This window comes from Limulus polyphemus, unplaced genomic scaffold (genome assembly GCF_000517525.1).
Source record: "Limulus polyphemus unplaced genomic scaffold, Limulus_polyphemus-2.1.2 Scaffold4441, whole genome shotgun sequence".
Lineage (NCBI taxonomy): Eukaryota > Metazoa > Arthropoda > Merostomata > Xiphosura > Limulidae > Limulus > Limulus polyphemus.
In genome coordinates this window covers 66,804-85,896 of record NW_013670051.1, presented here as the reverse complement: position 1 = coordinate 85,896, position 19,093 = coordinate 66,804, and the positions used below count along the sequence as shown (strand labels likewise).

General features: G+C 34.1%; 1 protein-coding gene across 1 annotated transcript in view; it reads right to left on the bottom strand.

Moving 5' to 3' along the window:
* LOC111088789 overlaps window positions 1-19,093 on the bottom strand; it is a gene marked incomplete at its 3' end in the record, with an annotated part of 85,641 nt that overhangs the window by 6,396 nt on the left and 60,152 nt on the right. Inside the window, exon 5 of the mRNA XM_022399766.1 lies at window positions 10,431-11,084. Coding sequence (XP_022255474.1) covers window positions 10,431-11,084 — 654 coding nt within the window. The remainder of the gene's footprint in view (window positions 1-10,430; window positions 11,085-19,093) is intronic.

Below are 19,093 nucleotides of genomic sequence, written 5' to 3'. Positions count from 1 at the left end.
CCGCAGATTGCGAGTCGAGTGCCCTAACCACCTGGCCATGCCGGGCCGTCAGAAATGTAGAATAATGTCTGAAGTCAAGGCATTTACGTGAATACATACAAACAGGCTTACTTAAATATTAAAAACCCATAACAATTATATAATTGTTTAGTGTTTTAAAGGCAGCAGGAGACGCATATTTACTAAATTTATAAATTTTACACAGAATAACCAGGTAAATATCTAACATCAGAGTATTTGTTTTTGTTTTTTTTAATTATGCACAAAGCTACACAAGGGCTATCTGTGCTCTGCCCACCACGGGTATCGAAACCCGGTTTCTAGCGTTGTAAGTCCGCAGACATACCGCTGTGCCACTGGGGGGCAACATCAGAGTAATTACAACCATAACAACTAGTTAAATACTTATTACATGTGCTAGAATATTTACGCAATATGAACACCCAATGTTAGAATAACTAGGTAGATATCTAATAACTGGTTAAATATATAACTGGAACAATTAGGCGAATACCTAGTACCAGAACTACAACGAAATATAAAATTAACAGAGTACCTTTTAGAACAAAGCTACTATGAACTATATGATGTGTCCACCAAGAGGAATCGAATCCCGGTTTTTAGCATGGTAAGTGCTTAAACTTACCGCTGATCCACCTGGGGACTTTTACACAGTCGTAGTTAGACTAGTGGATTAAATTAATTATATCAGTTAACTGGGTTAAATTTTAGTTCTGATTTATATTGTAGCTTACTTTGATCAGAAGTAAATGATAGGAAATATGAACATTTAATTGTTTTGCTTATTTATTGTTAGCACAAAGCTACATAATGGGCTATCTGTGTCGAGCCATAGCATGGGTATCGAAACCCGGTTTTTAGCACTGATCCACTGGATAGCTGAACATCTAATATCAGAAAAAAACTAGATAAACATCTCATACAAGAACAAATATGTAAATACATATTGCCAGGACAAGTAAGTAAATACGTGGTGCTAGAACAACTACGTTGATAAATACCTAATACCAGAACAAATAGACCAGTATTTAATGAGAACAACTAGGTAAATACCTGATGCCAAAAAACTAGGTAAATATATAATGCCAAGAGAACTACATAGGAAAGTACCTAATAACCGAGCAACTAGATATTTTGAAGCCAATATATATATATACGAGTATTCAAAGTTACAATGCAGATTTAAATATATTTAAAATTCGTAGGAGATCTAGTGTAAATTATTTGGAATCTTCTTCAGGTGACATGACATCCTATTCTTTGTTAATTAAGTTTTTTTAATACGTTATACTCTTCGAGTCCAGAAATGCACATGTAATCATCTGCCGAACAATTTCAATATAAATGACAAGGCTAAATTAGTTATCAAGTGGGTAACAGAGAAAGTTACTACTTCTTGGTGAAGGAGAACCTAAAAGAGATTTTGGGGGTAGCGGGTATTCAATTCCCTATTTGTTTCCTCCCAATAACTAATGAAAAACTACAGTCATAAGTTTATAGCAATGATATGTAAGAGAGGGCAACATGTAATTACTTAGGTCTTGTAAATATAGAAAACTTAGTCGTTTGTAATAGTCCTTTATCTTACAAAAACAAACTAATTTTCTTCCCACATTCGGACCTTCACCTTCTTACTAACCTTCCATGAAACCTTCTAAAGTGCTTATAAATATTACATCCGTCTATAAACCCTCGTCAAGGAAATATTTATACAACAGAATAGTAATCCTAAGAACCTATGAGTCAAAGCACAGTAGATTATGTCAACCAAACTACTGCACATCTGCCATATTCAGTGCCAACGAGACATTTCGCCCAATACCAGGGGTCATCAGGCTAGCGGGGATACGACAGTCATAGAAGTTGTCTAGGTGTTATAGAAATATATATATATCATCATCATCATCACCGTTTATGAGCAATAACTATTAAAGTGTGAATCAGATTAAGCAAGATGATTATAATTATCATTAATTTTTATTTAAGTCACAAATCAAATTTTAGGTAAGAATCAAAAACACAACATTAGTTATGTTATTTTAACAAACAATCTCTGACTCAAAGGCATAAAATATGACTATCTTGGTGGGATATCCCATCAGATCCGGAAGCCTAGGATGAAGTTACATAGCTGTGTATGCGTGATCAAGGGATCATTTTACCATGCTGTTTTCTTTGATCCTAGTAGTCGTTAGAGTATTTCTATCCTACCAACGTGGACCACTCACACGATATGGTCATGCTATTTTCTTTGATCCCAGTAGTCGTTAGAGTATTTCTATTCTACCAGCGTGGACCACTCACACGATATGGCCATGCTATTTTCTTTGATCCCAGTAGTCGTTAGAGTATTTCTATCCTACCAACGTGGACCACTCACACGATATGGTCATGCTATTTTCTTTTATCCCAGTAGTCGTTAGAGTATTTCTATCCTACCAACGTGGACCACTCACACGATATGGTCATGCTATTTCGTTTTTATTTTAATACTCTTTATCTCTTCTTATCCTGGTAACACTCTTGTACTTCACTTAGAAACAGTTTTCATATTCTACGCTCCTTACCGAATGTTGAATCGTTCTCTCCATTCAGCCCCATTTGAGAGAAGGTCGTTGAGTACATCTGTAAGTGTACGTTCCTAAACGCAGACATACTTCTCCTTGGACGCTTGACAGCACCTTCTCCGCCGAAACGTCGTTGACTTCTCTTACAGTTAACTTGTTGAGCAATTGGTGTGCCATCATGATGTCATCCACTCCTGCTACACTTGTAACACCTCTGACATTTATTTACTTTACATTTGCAGTTAGCTTTGAATCCTAACTCGTTTCTATATGTTCAAGAACAAACACTCAGCAATTCTGGCTTGTTATCTCATTAGTCGTTATCTCGCAGGTTTTACGGATAAAGTTCGGGAATGATTAGTGTCTCCATAGATAATGTGTACTACATTACCATGACCATTGTTTGAATCAGGATAAAAAATATCCCTTCTTTAATGACAAAAACACCAATTATATGTTCTTTAGATGTTATCCAACTATAGCTCGGCGTACCCATCTGGATTTCTCATAATGTATATTCCTGTACATATTCAGGAGAAAAAAAAGAGACTAAATGTCGGATATGGTTCTTACAAAGTGCTCTATCATTTCTGCTGTTGTTAAGTCAGAGATTGCATGTTAGTACAGTTTTGTATTTTATTTATTTATTATTATACTATCTGGATCAAATATAGCTATAATTCCAAGAACTGACGAATCATCAAACAAGTCTCCTTGTTCCCATGTAACCACGGCGTTAATTACGACGTTAGGAAAAATCTTCCGACAGAGTAGCACCCTAACGTGTAGTAATTTTAACTCCTAACAGCACATGCTAATACCGTACGAGTAACTGATCTGAGACTGTAACAGGTTCTTTTCTGATTTCTTTCTTGAATAAAAACATTCGTATATACATTGTTTTAATAATAAGCGTGTTCTTATTACGTAAGTGTATTTCACGATGCACAGGCGTAACTTTTATGAGGGACGCAGGGGACATATCCCCCGCAGTTCTTTGTGAATTGTTTGATAGAATACCTTCATGCATACCCAAGTTACAGAAACTGCCCCACACACTATATTAATGTTAAGCCTTGATGATACAGGTAAAAACAAAAATTATTCATTATTCAGTTTGTTCATATTTTTAGCATAGGTTTCACTAAACTCGGAAAGTTTAATTTCTCGGAAATACTTCAAAAATGACAAGTTAACTTAGTTTACCGCTCATTAGCTTACACATGTAAGGAATATTTTGCTTTATTTAGTATTACGAAAAATAGAATATAACATATTGAAACGTTATCTAACTAATCAAAGATATTATAACCCTACTATAGTCGTGGTATTATATAGGAATATAAATTGTAGCATGTACTGTTCGTTTTACTGCAAAGCTACAAAATGGGCTACATGCGTTTTGTCCACCACGGGGAATCGAACGCTGGATGTTAGCACTTACTGATGACCCATGACGACGTGCGAAACAAATCTATATGTAAGCTGTGTTCGCTACTTTTGTTAATAACGAGCTTCATGTTTTTCTCGCGTAAGAATATAATATCTTTATTTGTTTATTATTTAGAACAGCGGGTTGGACTTTTTTCGTCTCTCTCTCAAAAATTTACATAATTTTTTATGTAACTGAAAGTTTATATATGTTTCACCCGACATGGATTTCTTTTTGCAATTTTGTGACAAGTATCTCTACATATACATATTTCTTTTTTGATAAAAAAAAAACATCACCCGTTAGGCTAAACAAAAATAAGAAGGAAATTAAAACTAATAGCTATTCCAAACTTTTGATATTTCATTATATGGTTAATAATCGCCAAAGAAGTCCAGATTACTGTGAAAAACAATGAAAAGTCCAAATGAACAATGATAGGAAACAGGAAAGGAGAAAAAACGCATATAAAAACAATAAAAGAATAAAACATTATGTTCTTACTTCTGTAAAGTTCACTTAAGAAACTTGTATTTCTGTTTTCGAGGTAAATTCTGGTAGACGGTGTATCCGTACTTATGAATAAGACCTACTTCTGAAAGATATCTCCGAATCCATGATACATCTAATAGATTCCTGTACGATAACTGTCTCCTGGAAATTTGTATTTTTCATTGGTCAATTGTTCGATTGTTTTTGTTGTTTTTCTAGACTTGTTTTTCCATTCATTGTTCATGTGAACTTTTCATTGTTTTCCACGGTAGTTTGGCCTTCTTTGGTGGTTTTTAACTATATTCTATTTTTTTAGATACGAATTATAACTACAACACATTTTACTTTATCTCTGGTGTATAGGATACATCTACTGTAAAAGTTGCGTATTCAGTAACCAGAAGTTACTGCTGGAAAAACAGTGTACATAAATGTGAGATAATAGCTTGTGTCAATGTGATAGATTTCTTTAGCCTGCACGAAGTAAAGGGCATAAAAGTAACGATGTCTGAAATTAACATCCCGAACGATGTAAAGCTTTCAAATTCGCAAGAATTACTATTCCTAAGTTCCAGTTCAGAGGTTCGCAGTTCGCTTTACTGATCTTCTAAATTCAAAGACTTGAGGATTTATGTCAAACGTTATTCTGATTATAACTGAAAACGCTAAGAAAGTCACGCGCCGTTTTTTAAATGTAATGACAAAGCGGGAAACAAAGCGTGCTGTGTCGACACGTGAATCGATCTGTGGTATCTGTCGTAACTCGCTTCTTTGCCAGAACAGAAGAAAGAAAACTATGTCCACTGTTTCTAAATTTTCCAGGAGTGGCTTCAAAATAACTATGTATTAAAACACAAGTTATTTTCTTTTTCACAGTGAAGTTATTAGTTCGCGCATTGTTGTTTTCTTTCTGTTACTGACTATAGAGTGCGTAGCAAAACAAATATTATTAAAGATTGTTTGTTTGTTTGTTTTGAATTTCGCGCAAAGCTACACGAGGATTATCTGCGCTATCCGTCCCTAATTTAGCAGTGTAAGACTAGAGGGAAGGCAGCTAGTCATCACCACCCACCGCCAACTCTTGGGCTACTCTTTTACCAACGAATAGTGGGATTGACCGTCACATTAGAACGCCCCCACGGCTGAAAGGGCGAGCATGTTTGGTGTGACGGGGATTCGAACCCGCGACCCTCAGATTGCGAGTCGAGCACCCTAACCACCTGGCCATGCCGGGCCTATTATTAAAGACAATAATTATAGTCGAAATCATTAATATGCCAAACTTCAGAATTGTATCCATGACTATACTAACCGTTAGCCTCTCCACAACTTTATGTATTTGATATACAAAATTTATGTAATATTCCTAAACTTAGTTGTCTGTAATAGTTCAGTTTTAACCACCGTACTTCGAGATTGTAACGTTTCTCCACAGCACACTGGCCAACACTATCTATTCGTTCTTATGGTATTTATTGGAGTGAAAATTAGTGAACTTTACATCCTGCTAACCTAACTTCCTTAAGAGAATGGAGAGTGGTCACTTACAACTCGTGTTTGGTTTGATTAGAGCATTTGTTCTCTGACTGGACATGTTGGATATTGGGTTAGTCTTGTCCTGGATGTCAGACCATAGGTCTTCGTGCTGCTAGGTTAATTGATACAAATAGTCAGTCAACTAGTATTATTTCAAGCTTAACTGTATTGGTGTGAACAATGTTTTTATTTTCTTCTTCATATTGCACCATTTAACCCGTTTTTGTTTTTACATCCTAAAATTCATCTCCAGCACTGAAGCTATTCAACCTTCATTCATCAAACATCAGTGATTCACTGCCAGCTAAATACTGTATTAGCATTCTTTAATTTACAACAGTTGCACCTTATCTGTATATAACTGTTCATGAATACCACACTTCAATAGCTACACGTTTTTATACAGTATAAGAAATTACTAAGCCAATTGTGGCAAGTTACCACAAAAATATTTTTTAGATGAAAATATGCATATCTTGCACCGTTTCTTTGGCACTTTAGCTAAATAGAAATGATCTACAGTCAGTCAGTTTGATGGTTTGTTTGTAGTCAAGCACAAAGTTACACAATGGGCTATATGTGCTCTTTCCGCCACGTGCATCGAAACCGCAGACGTACCGCTGTGCCACTGGGGGGCGATCTACAGTCATAAATGACGTATTGCACAAATGATCAATTTGAAAAGAATAAATGCAATTGTTATGTTTTACCATGATAATAGCATACATTGTTTTATTATTATACAGTCTTCGTTTTGCTTAAGTACAGAATCCGGGGTTTATACCGCTGTCTACGCAACGCAGATAATTCATTCAGCAGCTTTGTGCTAAACCTAACAAGAATTAGTTTGGTGCAGAAGGGGGTAAGATGTTATTAAATACCACATAAAGAGGCTGTTTTTGCCTTTAAGAAGTGTCTTTGTTGTACAGTTAAACTATATATATAGTTATATACTCTTAAATGCAATTTCCAACCACTCAAACTATTTAAATAAAAATAAGTGAAAACATAAGATAATGGAAATATCACAATGATAATTATACATAAGTCATCGCGTTCAGCTACCAATATATCAATGATATGTGTATATATATGAATGTGTGTGTGTTTATATTTTGGTAACTCAATTTTCTTATCCTGTGTACTTCTTTCTTTTAGACTTCAGAAACGCCTCCTCCCCCCAGTGACACAGTGGTATGTCTGCGGACTAATACTGCTAGAAACCGGGTTTCGATACCCGTGGTGGACAGAGCACAAGTAGCCTTTTGTGCAGCTTTGTGCATAATAATGAAACAAACAAACCTTCAGAAACAGTGGCGACGCCTAGTGAAGGGGAGAGTGGCTACTGCCACCTATAAAATTTGTCCACCTCTCGCCTCTCCTCAAATTTGTCTTCCAGAAGTTTACTCCCATTTAATCATTAAAGAAAAAGCCTTCGCCCTCGAAGCCCATCTGTATGTCACCCTCTTCAACTCCCCATATTTAGAATCCTGGAGTTATCACTGTTCAGAAATTTGCTGATTTCCTGTTGAATTTTTAGTAACTTTTATGAAATACTTGGTCTAAACAAAGCACCTATTTTTCTCTTTGTGTATAAAGCTCAACTCTTTCCTAAACGTATCTTACGGCTTACTAGTAATCTAATCTGACATGTTTTTATTATGATAACTCGGAATAATTTCGAGGTAGGTTTGAGTTAAATTATTGTAAATAATTCATTTAAGACTGTGTAATTTATTCCTTTTTGTCTATAGAGACTTACGGTTTTCTGGGGTTCACCTCACGTGGAAAGATTTAAGAACACTATCTAGTTGACCAATGTTGTGGTATCACGAATGAGACCAATTTCCCGACAAGTATCAGGTAGAATATTTTGCAGTAATGGTAGAGTTCACCCAGGAAATTTACAAGGATTGTGCGATAGAGATATTAGACCCGATTGTTCGTTTTTAGTTTATAAATGTATAAGCTGTAGACGGTTTGAACAAACAAACAGAATATTTATTAACACAATAAAAAGAAGGCTAGCACGCGTACCCTCCAACAGATAGTCATTTCTCTTTTTAGTTGGTGTTCAGTCTGATTGCTATATTTCTCTCGAGAATGAACGCTCCAACACTAAATAAGCATATCTTCCAGCTTTTACGGGTCCTCTCTGTAGGCCAGCTAATGAAGAACTGAAATAAGAAAGCGTGCTCGGATCTAAAATGTCAACTCACTTTCTTTGTCCAGTGGATAGTGTCATCTCGTGACCTATGTTTCCTGACAGTACTGGTCAGCTGTCATATTCAATTAACGTCATAATTGGCCAGTCAATGATATTTTAATGTTAACCCGTTCAACCCAGATTCTACATATAATACTGAAACATCCCTGAGGGCAGAGAAGACGTCACATACTAGAAATCAAATTGTGAAGCAGCCAGAACAAGACAATATTAGCAACTCTCTGAACAAAGTATTGCCGAAATGACAGTGCAAAAACTAAATAATCTAAAATTTAAAAAATCCATATCGCTATAGAAGGTAGAAAATGCATGATATGGCCGCATTTCACAATGTTTATATGGTCTAAGGTAGGAATTTTCTAAACCTTTGCTAACCGCAACCCTTTGTTTGCTTGTCTTCTAACAAGTGATTTCCTCCACCTATATAATATAGTATATTTATAAAATGATACACTAAAATATATTAAAAACAGTTCTATCTTAAGTGCCTTTGGGATTTAGATAAGCTATCTTATTCACTGCAAAAAATGGAAATATATTAGTACTTAATACCATCGCGAAATCTAAGCTAAAGATAGACAAACTGAATACATTATTATTGAAAGTGAAAAGTCATATCAGAGGTAATTTAAAGTTTCTAAACATTACTCCTTTTGATTCCTCCTCTTTTGGGGTTTAATCGATGAACGACTTCAACTTGGGATGTTTTCTTGCGAATGTGAATGACTAATTCAAGGAAATCATATTTTGGAATCATGGATGTTATACAAAGAAGTTGAAAGATATCAGCTACTTATATATATATTGTTTTGATTTATTGTTTTATATAGTGACCCGTGACATAGTGACTAAAACTGCTAATAAATCTGTGGGATATAGTATAGACATGAAAACTGCTAGTAATCTGTGGGATATTGTATACACATGAAAACTGCTAGTAATCTGTGGGATATAGTATAGACATGAAAACTGTTAGTAATCTGTGGGATATTGTATACACATGAAAACTGCTAGTAATCTGTGGGATATAGTATACACATGAAAACTGCTGGTAATCTGTGGGATATTGTATACACATGAAAACTGCTAGTAATCTGTGGGATATTGTATACACATGAAAACTGTTAGTAAATCTGTGGGATATAGAATACACATGAAAACTGCTGTAAATCTGTGGGATACATGAAAACTGTTAGTAATCTGTGGGATATAGTATACACATGAAAACTGCTAGTAAATCTGTGGGATATAGTATAGACATGAAAACTGCTAGTGATCTGTGGGATACATGAAAACTGCTAGTAATCTGTGGGATATAGTATACACATGAAAACTGCTAGTAATCTGTGGGATATAGTATACACATGAAAACTGCTAATAATCTGTGGGTATACTATATCCCACAGATTACTAGCAGTTTTCATGTCTATACTATATCCTACAGATTACTAGCAGTTTTCATGTGTATACTATATCCTACAGATTACTAGCAGTTTTCATGTGTATACTATATCTCACAGATTACTAGCAGTTTTCATGTGTATACTATATCTCACAGATTACTAACAGTTTTCATGTGTATACTATATCCCCCACAGATACTAGCAGTTTTCATGTCTGCTAGTAAATCTGTGGGATACGTGAAAACTGTTAGTAATCTGTGGGATATAGTATACACATGAAAACTGCTAGTAATCTGTGGGATACAATATACACATGAAAACTGCTAGTAAATCTGTGGGATACAGTGTACACATGAAAACTGCTAGTAATCTGTGGGATATACTATACACATGAAAACTGCTGGTAAATTTGTGGGATACGTGAAAACTGCTAGTAATCTGTGGGATATAGTATAGACATGAAAACTGCTAGTAATCTGTGGGATATAGTATAGACATGAAAATTCACAATAAAGAAGTAAGTATATATATATTTCAAAAGAGTATATTTGTTATATATGTTGGCCCGAGATAATCGACTGTGTAGATTTTTGGCTGAACTGTAAAAAAATGTGACACATAAAAATGTTAAACATTTCATTATCTGAAAAATAAAAAGAGAATTTAATCGAATCTCTTTCTTTGTGCTAATACTTATTATCCAAACAGCACATAAGTAAAGTGCCAAACAAAGAAATTATTGAATATTTTACCTGTTATCTGAAGTAGCGTCGTGGTCTGTTCCATTCTGTTGTACCTCAGACTCGAGATGGATACGTGCAGTTGGCTTTATCTGATTGGCCGACTCCTCGTGGAGTTTTACTGCAAGTTTCATGCTCGATAAATCACGTTTAGAATTACCTGCCTCCTTTAAACTAGTTAAATCAGGTTTGTATAACACAGACATTTGACTTTCTAAAGAATGCCGTCTATGTGGTTTTGAAAAGTCCGGAATGTTTGAGGTAATACTACAATTTTCGATGTTTGACGTTTCGTTTCTGGTAAATTCTGATATTGAATTTTTTTTACCAATAGCTCGACTACTTTCACTTGTAGGTGTATGATTTCGAAGCTGACAGTTATTTTCGATAAGAACAGGTCTTTCCGTGTAACAAAGTCGTGGGACCCATCTCGTTTCGGTTTTATCGACTATATTAATTGACGTATCTGTCTGTGACGATTGGCTGTCAGTAGTACGTGGGAGAGACGTTTCGTCGACTGATGTGTTTGTAAATCTCGCTGGCTGAAGGGAATCTGGTAAACCACAGTTGTAGAGATTCAAAACAGATGGACGCGAAGGTGACGCATTATTGGAGCTAGCACTCGTAAAGTTCGCCATAATATAAGATCCTAATTGTTCTTCAAAGCTGTCGCGTAAACAGAGAATAAAATATATATATAATGTAATAACAGTTGCAAGCAAATTAAACATACAATAACTCCAACTAAATTAATCAGAAGTAGTATGTTTATCATTAATTATATATTATAACATTGTAGTACGAGTCACCACAAAAATATAGACAAAAATGTTTAAAGATTATTAATTAACATATTCCGATGACGTACTGTTGTAAGATGGCGCTGTGCGCAAAGATTTATGGAGCTGACCTTATAAGCATTATTTTATCAATTTTTCCAGTTGCTGTTTGATAATATTTTTTTTCTTTTTGTTAGTTGGTTATTAAGCACAAATGGGCTATATATGTGTTTTACCCATCGCATGTATTGAAACCCGATTTTTAGCATTATAAGCCCTCATTCTTACAGCTGAACGACCGGAGAGGAGGGGGTTGATAACATATCTACAGATTATCCAAAACAATGATGTAAATTTTATCAAAAAAAAATTAAATAGAACAAATAGCTGACACGAACTTGAAAATCTTCTGTAATACCATTTATTCAAACTACTTGTTTGGATTCCAGTATACAAATTATGGGCTATATACCATACTTTAATATATACGGCTCCTTATTGTTTAGGCTTATCACGTATTAGGTATCATGCCTATTGTTGACCAGATGTAAATGGTTGTTTTTAAGCATAAAACTGTACAACGGGTTATCTATGCTCTGTCCACCATGTGTTGAAACCCTATTTTCAGTGTCGTAAGCCTGAGACGTGCTGCTGAGCCCTTGGGGTCGAGAGGTGTGCCTAACAATTCATAATAGCTATTTTTGTGTAAAACAAAGCACATCTAGTTTATGGTTCTGTTATAAAGTAGGTTTTCAAATAATCCTAAAAAATGTAAATTCAAGATATTTTATGAATGAATAATCCATTGAAAATTCCGTAAATTACTAATTTATTGAGCATTTTATAAATTAATTCATTTCTCAGTAAATTACATCTTTCTATAAGCCAATATAGAGGTTTCAATACGTTATATTAAAGCTATTTTGAATATGAAAATCAGCGTGTCATATAACAACCACAGCTAATATAAAGTAGCGATGGAGCGGAACTTATCAAACTACATTTTAATGTTGTTTAGCATTTCGTGGGTAGCTTGATGCCACTGAAGATTGATCGTTTGGAAAGGGTATGTAACAGCCCTTTCTGACGCAACATATCTATACAATCAGGACGCAAAAATGTTGTTGTTTAAGCTACACAATGGGCTATCTGCGCTCTATCCATCAAGGATAGTTTTATAAACTTATCGCTAATCCAACGGGCAACGATCCCAAAGATGTGTTGAGATCGAGAACTTAGAATTTCCAACACAGGGATGTTATTTTATACCTAATGACATTGGAAAACAAGGGAATATAGATCGAAATAGGGCACCAGGACCATCCAGAAAAAAATCCTGCGACAAGTCGTACTCCAATCATGGCGAGAAGTGCGGCGTCTTGTAACAGATGATAATCTACGACCACAAAGGTCAGTGGCAAAAGCCATTCACGTGCCCCAGGCAACAGTGTGTAACATAATCAAGAAGGATTTTCCTCTGGAAATGAAGCTAACAAGGCATTGGTTCAACAAGATGATGCTTCCAGTTCGACAATCATCACTTACTTCTGAGATATTTTCAGTTAAAAAAAAAAAGATTTCCCGACAAGTATCAGGCAGACAAACCCGTAAATATATCTTTAGTTAATAACTTGACTGAATTTTAAGTTGGGTTACAAATAAACAGATTAATCAGATTTAAATGACAATAGAAATAATCTTTATTTCGATACACACACATATATACAAAAAACACTTCGTGTACCAGTGTAGACAATTGTATGATCGCTTCTACTGGATTGGTGAATAGCTCGACAGTTTTCTGTCTCACGAGATGAATCTCCACCGAACTAGTCACGATAAAAGCCAAGTACAATTGATCAAAGATGTGACTAGATTTCAAACATCAACTTGCTTTGTTTGCCCAGTGGGCGGTGTCACCGCGTGATTTCTGTTCCCTGGCAGCATTGGCCAGTTATCAGTTTTAGTTGTCATGATTCTTCGGCCAGCAAAGGATATTTCAGTTTCAACTTCTTTTAATTCAGGCTCAAAATACTGTGAAATATCCTTGTGGGCAGAAGACGTCATCTAACAAAAGAACAGAGATGAAGTGGCTAGAACAAGATAATGAAAGACATCCTGAACCACGTGCTGCCGCCATGACGGATAATTCTATACTATTCCCGCATACCATACCTCTAGCAACTGAAAAATGAAACAGGTATTCATGCTATTCCATACAAAGATATACTGGCTAAGTCATTTAACATAGCACCTATGGATTTCTATGCGATCGGATTGTTGGAACGAGTTTTAGCAAACGATTGTCCTCGTGCACTAAACGAGTGCCAAGCTTTTGATATAACAGCCTTGCGACGAAGCCTTTTATAATAAAAACTACGTTCATGGGTGTCCGCAGAAGAATGGGGCAAAGAGGGCACTTGGCCCCTGGAAAATAAGAAACATAATTATTTCTGTATTCATTCAGTATATGTATATGAATTTTTTTCACTTCACAATTTCACATACCCCCCCCCCCCCCTGGAAAACGCCCATGACTACGCTGCAGATATATCGTCAAGATCCACAGCCGTCAAATAAAGCGTGATCGGACGTGGCAACATGGATTGTAACGACGTGGTAAGGTAAAGCTCCAAAAAATGTTTTGATATAACGAACTTAACCTCTGTAGTTGTACAGTTCACATTAAGTTAATTACTTGTGAAAACGAAATCCCTTTTTTTTTTGTCAGTAATTTTCCACTATAGTTTATTATTGATCAACAGTTTTAAAGTTTAAATTGCGAGTTTTTAGTAGTTTGTTAATACAATTTAGCCAACGACTGGTTTTCAAGAGCTCTAAACCTACAAGTAATTATTAATTTTGAAGTAGAGTAGGACTACAAAAAAAAATGTATCATTTACTAACCTTGATAACCTACGAGTGGTTAGTAATTTTCTTGATTCATTAAAACGTTCATGTAATTATTAATTTTGAAGTAGAGTAGGACTACAAAAAAATGTATCATTTACTAACCTTGATAACCTACGAGTGGTTAGTAATTTTCTTGATTCATTAAAACGTTCATGTAATTACTAATTTTCCTAGTAGAGTTTATCATGCAAATATTACCTTTTACCTGTGAGTGTGTGACGTCGGAGTAATTAATAATTTTTCAATAGTGCGGTGCCTGTAAATGATTAAACATTTCCTAGAACACCATAAATTAGAATAATTTAGTAATTTTTCCAACACGCGAATAAAGAATAATGTCATAGTAGAGTATAACCTGCAATTGATTAATAATTTATCAAGTTTAGTATAACACGCAAACTGTTAATAGTTGATCAACTTCAGTATAATATTTAAGTTTTTATTATAATATTTTTTTATTTCTGTACAGACATAAAAATACGAAATAAAGAAGTTCCAACGAAGCTTAATCAGCTTATTTGTGGAATACTCCTTAGTTACTGTGACCATACATATCTATATATATATATATATACTAATAATAAATATAAATAAACAAAACCGAAAAAGGCGAAGTTGGTATTAGAAATCTATCATAATCATCATTTTATATTAACTTATATCTAAAATTAACAACTTACTGATCATAATAAATATTCTGTAATGCTATTGCCACAAACAAGCAGTTACATAAATAATAAAAAAGTTCAATAAATATTAATAACTGCATATGAATAGAATACCATTCAATGAATATTAATAATACCTGCATATGAATAGAATACCATTCAATGAATGTTAATAATACCTGCATATGAATAGAATACCATTCAATGAATATTAATAATACCTGCATATGAATAGAATACCATTCAATGAATATTAATAATACCTGCATATGAATAGAATACCATTCAATGAATATTAATAATAACTGCATATGAATAGAATACCATTCAATGAATATTAATAATACCTGCATATGAATAGAATACCATTCAATGAATATTAATAATAACTGCATATGAATAGAATACCATTCAATGAATATTAATCTTTTTGTCGATGAACACCACTTAATAGCAAATCTTTTATTTTTCTTTAACTCTGCTATTCTATTTATATTCTATAAATCCATGGAGAGTTGATTCATTATATAAGGTTTTTTATTCTATTGTTCCATAGCTATTATTGTAATTTGGAATTTCATTATATTTATTACCCATGGTTCTAGTACTATACCTATGATTTTTAGTACTTATCATATATTTATAAATATTATTTACATCAAATAACAGATTTCTTAAAATTTCATCTGTTAAAGAAACATTTGCATTAAGTTCGTCATTTGTGTTTAAGATTATCATCTTAAACAGTTTTTTATTATATTGATTTTTTTAAGTAGACCCAAAATAGAACCTTATTTTATGGTCATTGGATCATTCATTATTTCTTCAGTTTGTATTATTTCAACCCTATTACTGAACTAATTCATGAACCAGTTATATAACTTCCCCCTTATACCCCCTTGTATAGTTTATCCAGCAGTATTTTATGATTTGATGTATTAATACAAATACCTTTTTATTTTTATCTAATTGTAAATTCACATCATTTGAAAAGTTTTCTAATAGTAATATGATGTTGTTATTTTTAATAAATCCATCTTAACACTTGTTTATAATATCAATTTTTTTACAATAAAATCCAACATTTTGTTGTATAGATACCTTTCCATTATTTCTTCAATTACAGGTAAAAAGGAAATTGATCTATAATTATTGAAATCTTCTTTTTTCCTGACATGCAAATAGGTTTTATCTTTGATATTTTAAGTCCATCGGGTATTTTCCGTTTTTCATAAATTAAACTTAATAGGCATGTTATAACCTTTGCTAATATATGGTTTTATGTACCTTAATTGCATACCATTAATTCCTGGTTATTTGTTAATATCCATTAAATATACTATATTAATAACTTCTTCTTCTGTTATGGGAGGGAAATATACTGTATTAGTCTGTGAGATTACACTCTTATGATAATTGTTTCTACTTGGAACATAGTTATTATTGTTTTCAAATATTTCTTTTTTAGAATATTTATCTTATTTATAAACTATCTATTAAAATCAATCATTAAATCTGTAGTACTTATGTTTGTACCGATAATATTTCTCTTTATTTTTTCATCATGTGATTCATCACCAACATGATCATTTACTTGTTCATTACTCACATTATTATTTACTAATTTATTAATGCATTTCCAAGTTTCTTTCATTTTACTCTGAATGCCAGAATATTTTATCACTTTAGCCTTTCTTATAAAACATTTTTCCGAATTTCTCTTTGCTTTGTAATAACTTACCAATTTCAGTATAACCTGCAAGTCGTTAATTCAATACTAACTTCAGTATATCCTGCGAGTGGATAATAATGTTATGGTATAGCATAACCTGGGAGTAGTTCATAATTTTTCGAACAGTAACTATTCAGAACTTTTGTAAGTTGGCTATAGAGATCAAGCTACAACAATTTACGCATAACGCATTAATCAAAACAATCCACTGTAATAAAATTTCAGGAAAATCATCAGAAAACTAAAACCTACATTCTAGTAAACCTTGCTGTTAAGATAATTTTCCAATAATATCTAACGAAGTTTAGCCAATTTAGGAAACTAATTAACCCTAAGGCTACATACTAAACCAGATATACAGAATAATCATTATAAATGTAATTGCAATTTAAACAATTATAGAAAATGACTTAACCATGAAGATTTTGATTAATATAAAAATAAAGAAAAATGGAAAGGTTATGACTCTCGAAGCACATCAGTACACCAGTCACTTGTTGTTTAGATTCACATAGTTTACCAATACTCGAAATATAAGCGTTTTTGTTTTTCACGCATGACATGGTGAGTAGGACGCTCGATTCGCAATCTATATGTCGCGGGTCTCAACCCCATTATCAAATATGCCCGCCCTCTCAGCCGTGGGAGGGGGTTATAATGTGACGGGCAACCCCACTTTTCGACGGTGAAGAGTAGCCCAAGAGTTGGCGGTGAGTGGTGTTGAATAGCTGCCTTCCCTCTAGTCTATTACTTCTAAATTAGGGATAGCTAGTGTAGATAGCCCTCGAGTAGCTGTGCGCGAAATTAAACAAACAAACATGATGTTCTTCTGTTTCCATTAATACAGCATCACTATCATTGGTTGTTGTAAAATCCGTTAAATTTTTACCCTACTGTTATTTCCATTAATCCAGCATCGTTATCATTGGTTGTTGTAAAATCCGTTAAATTTTTACCCTACTGTTGTTTCCATTAATCCAGCATCACTATCATTGGTTGTTGTAAAATCCGTTAAATTTTTACCTCCCACTGTTGTTTCCATTAATCCAGCATCGTTATCATTGATTGTTGTAAAATCCGTTAAATTTTTACCCTACTGTTGTTTCCATTAATCCAGCATCACTATCATTGGTTGTTGTAAAATCCGTTAAATTTTTACCTCCCACTGTTGTTTCCATTAATCCAGCATCGTTATCATTTGTTGTTGTAAAATCCGTTAACTTTTTACCTCCTCCCCCCTACAGTGGGACAGCGGTAAGTCTACGGACCCATAACGCTAGAAACCAGGCTTCAATACCCGTAGTGGGCACAGCATAGATAGCCCATTGTGTAAATTTGTGCTTAATTACAAACAAACAAAAATACTAAATTTGTAAACAAACGCATACTAGTTATTTATCCGGAAAATGATCCCAATAGTTGCTTACTGATATCTTGTATATGCTTAACCACAGTGTAAGCAAGCCCCTGTACAATTCCCCTGAACAATGGGAAGAGACCTATTAAAACCGATTGTGTAAATTTGAAGCAGTTCACATCAAAGAAAAAGAACTTCCGGTACATGACATTGATTTGTTTTGTAACGTGATCTGTGGCAGGAAAACGTAGAAAATAAAGCCTTAAAAACTGCAAATATATATTCAGTAACTTGTATTGTATAACAAGTTAACACTGGAATTGCCACGTATAATTCAATAGCCATATTAAGAAACGACTACAAATAGAAAATAAAATAGAACATACATAAACTATATGAGTTTCCTCCAAATCATTTTAACCATCAAGGTATATTTTCTCTGTCAAAGTATATCAGCGTATTAACAACTGTTGGCACCTAAGTGCCATTCCGTGATTGTACGAGAGCACGATTCAGATTATCAGTGTTTAGTGATACTGAGAATAGATTAAACGTAATTACTTTGATAACTTAACTAAAAACATCACCAGAGGAAATATCTAATGTGTACACATTTTCAGTGTCCATTATGCATTTTATCAGAGCTATCACTTGTAATCAGTACTTATGAAGAACCAAGAACTCCTTATCTCCTGTTCCTAAGGTTGTGTAAACATGGGCTGTAGCTATTGAACACAGTGAATAAACATGATAAAACAAAAGGCTGGTAGCTAGAATATAGTGGTTTTATGTAACACACACTGAGTAGTCACAAGTAAATAGACACCAATTTTTCCTCGTTTAAGAGATATATGCTAACTAAATTTTGTTCACAGAGTACTATGTAAATGAAAATGGTCCGCACACTAATTATCTTGTGCTACAACATGCCTAGAACTCAAGGTTCTTTCGAATTGTCAGATTTTGTTAGAGGAAGGATAGTTGGTCAAGCAGATGTGGAATAAGTCAGCGGCAAATTTCGAAGAATTTGGGAATCCCACTTTCGACAGTCAACAGAATCATCGTGCAGTTCAGGAAACACGGCAAGGAAACCACTGAGCAGCATCCGGGTCGTCCTGTTCCATCGGAGAGGACAAAAAGGGCTGCCAAGAGAAGCATCGAAATGGATTCCAGATTAACGACTGCAGAAGTGGCCAAAGTTGGTGGGATGAGCCCGAAATCTGTTC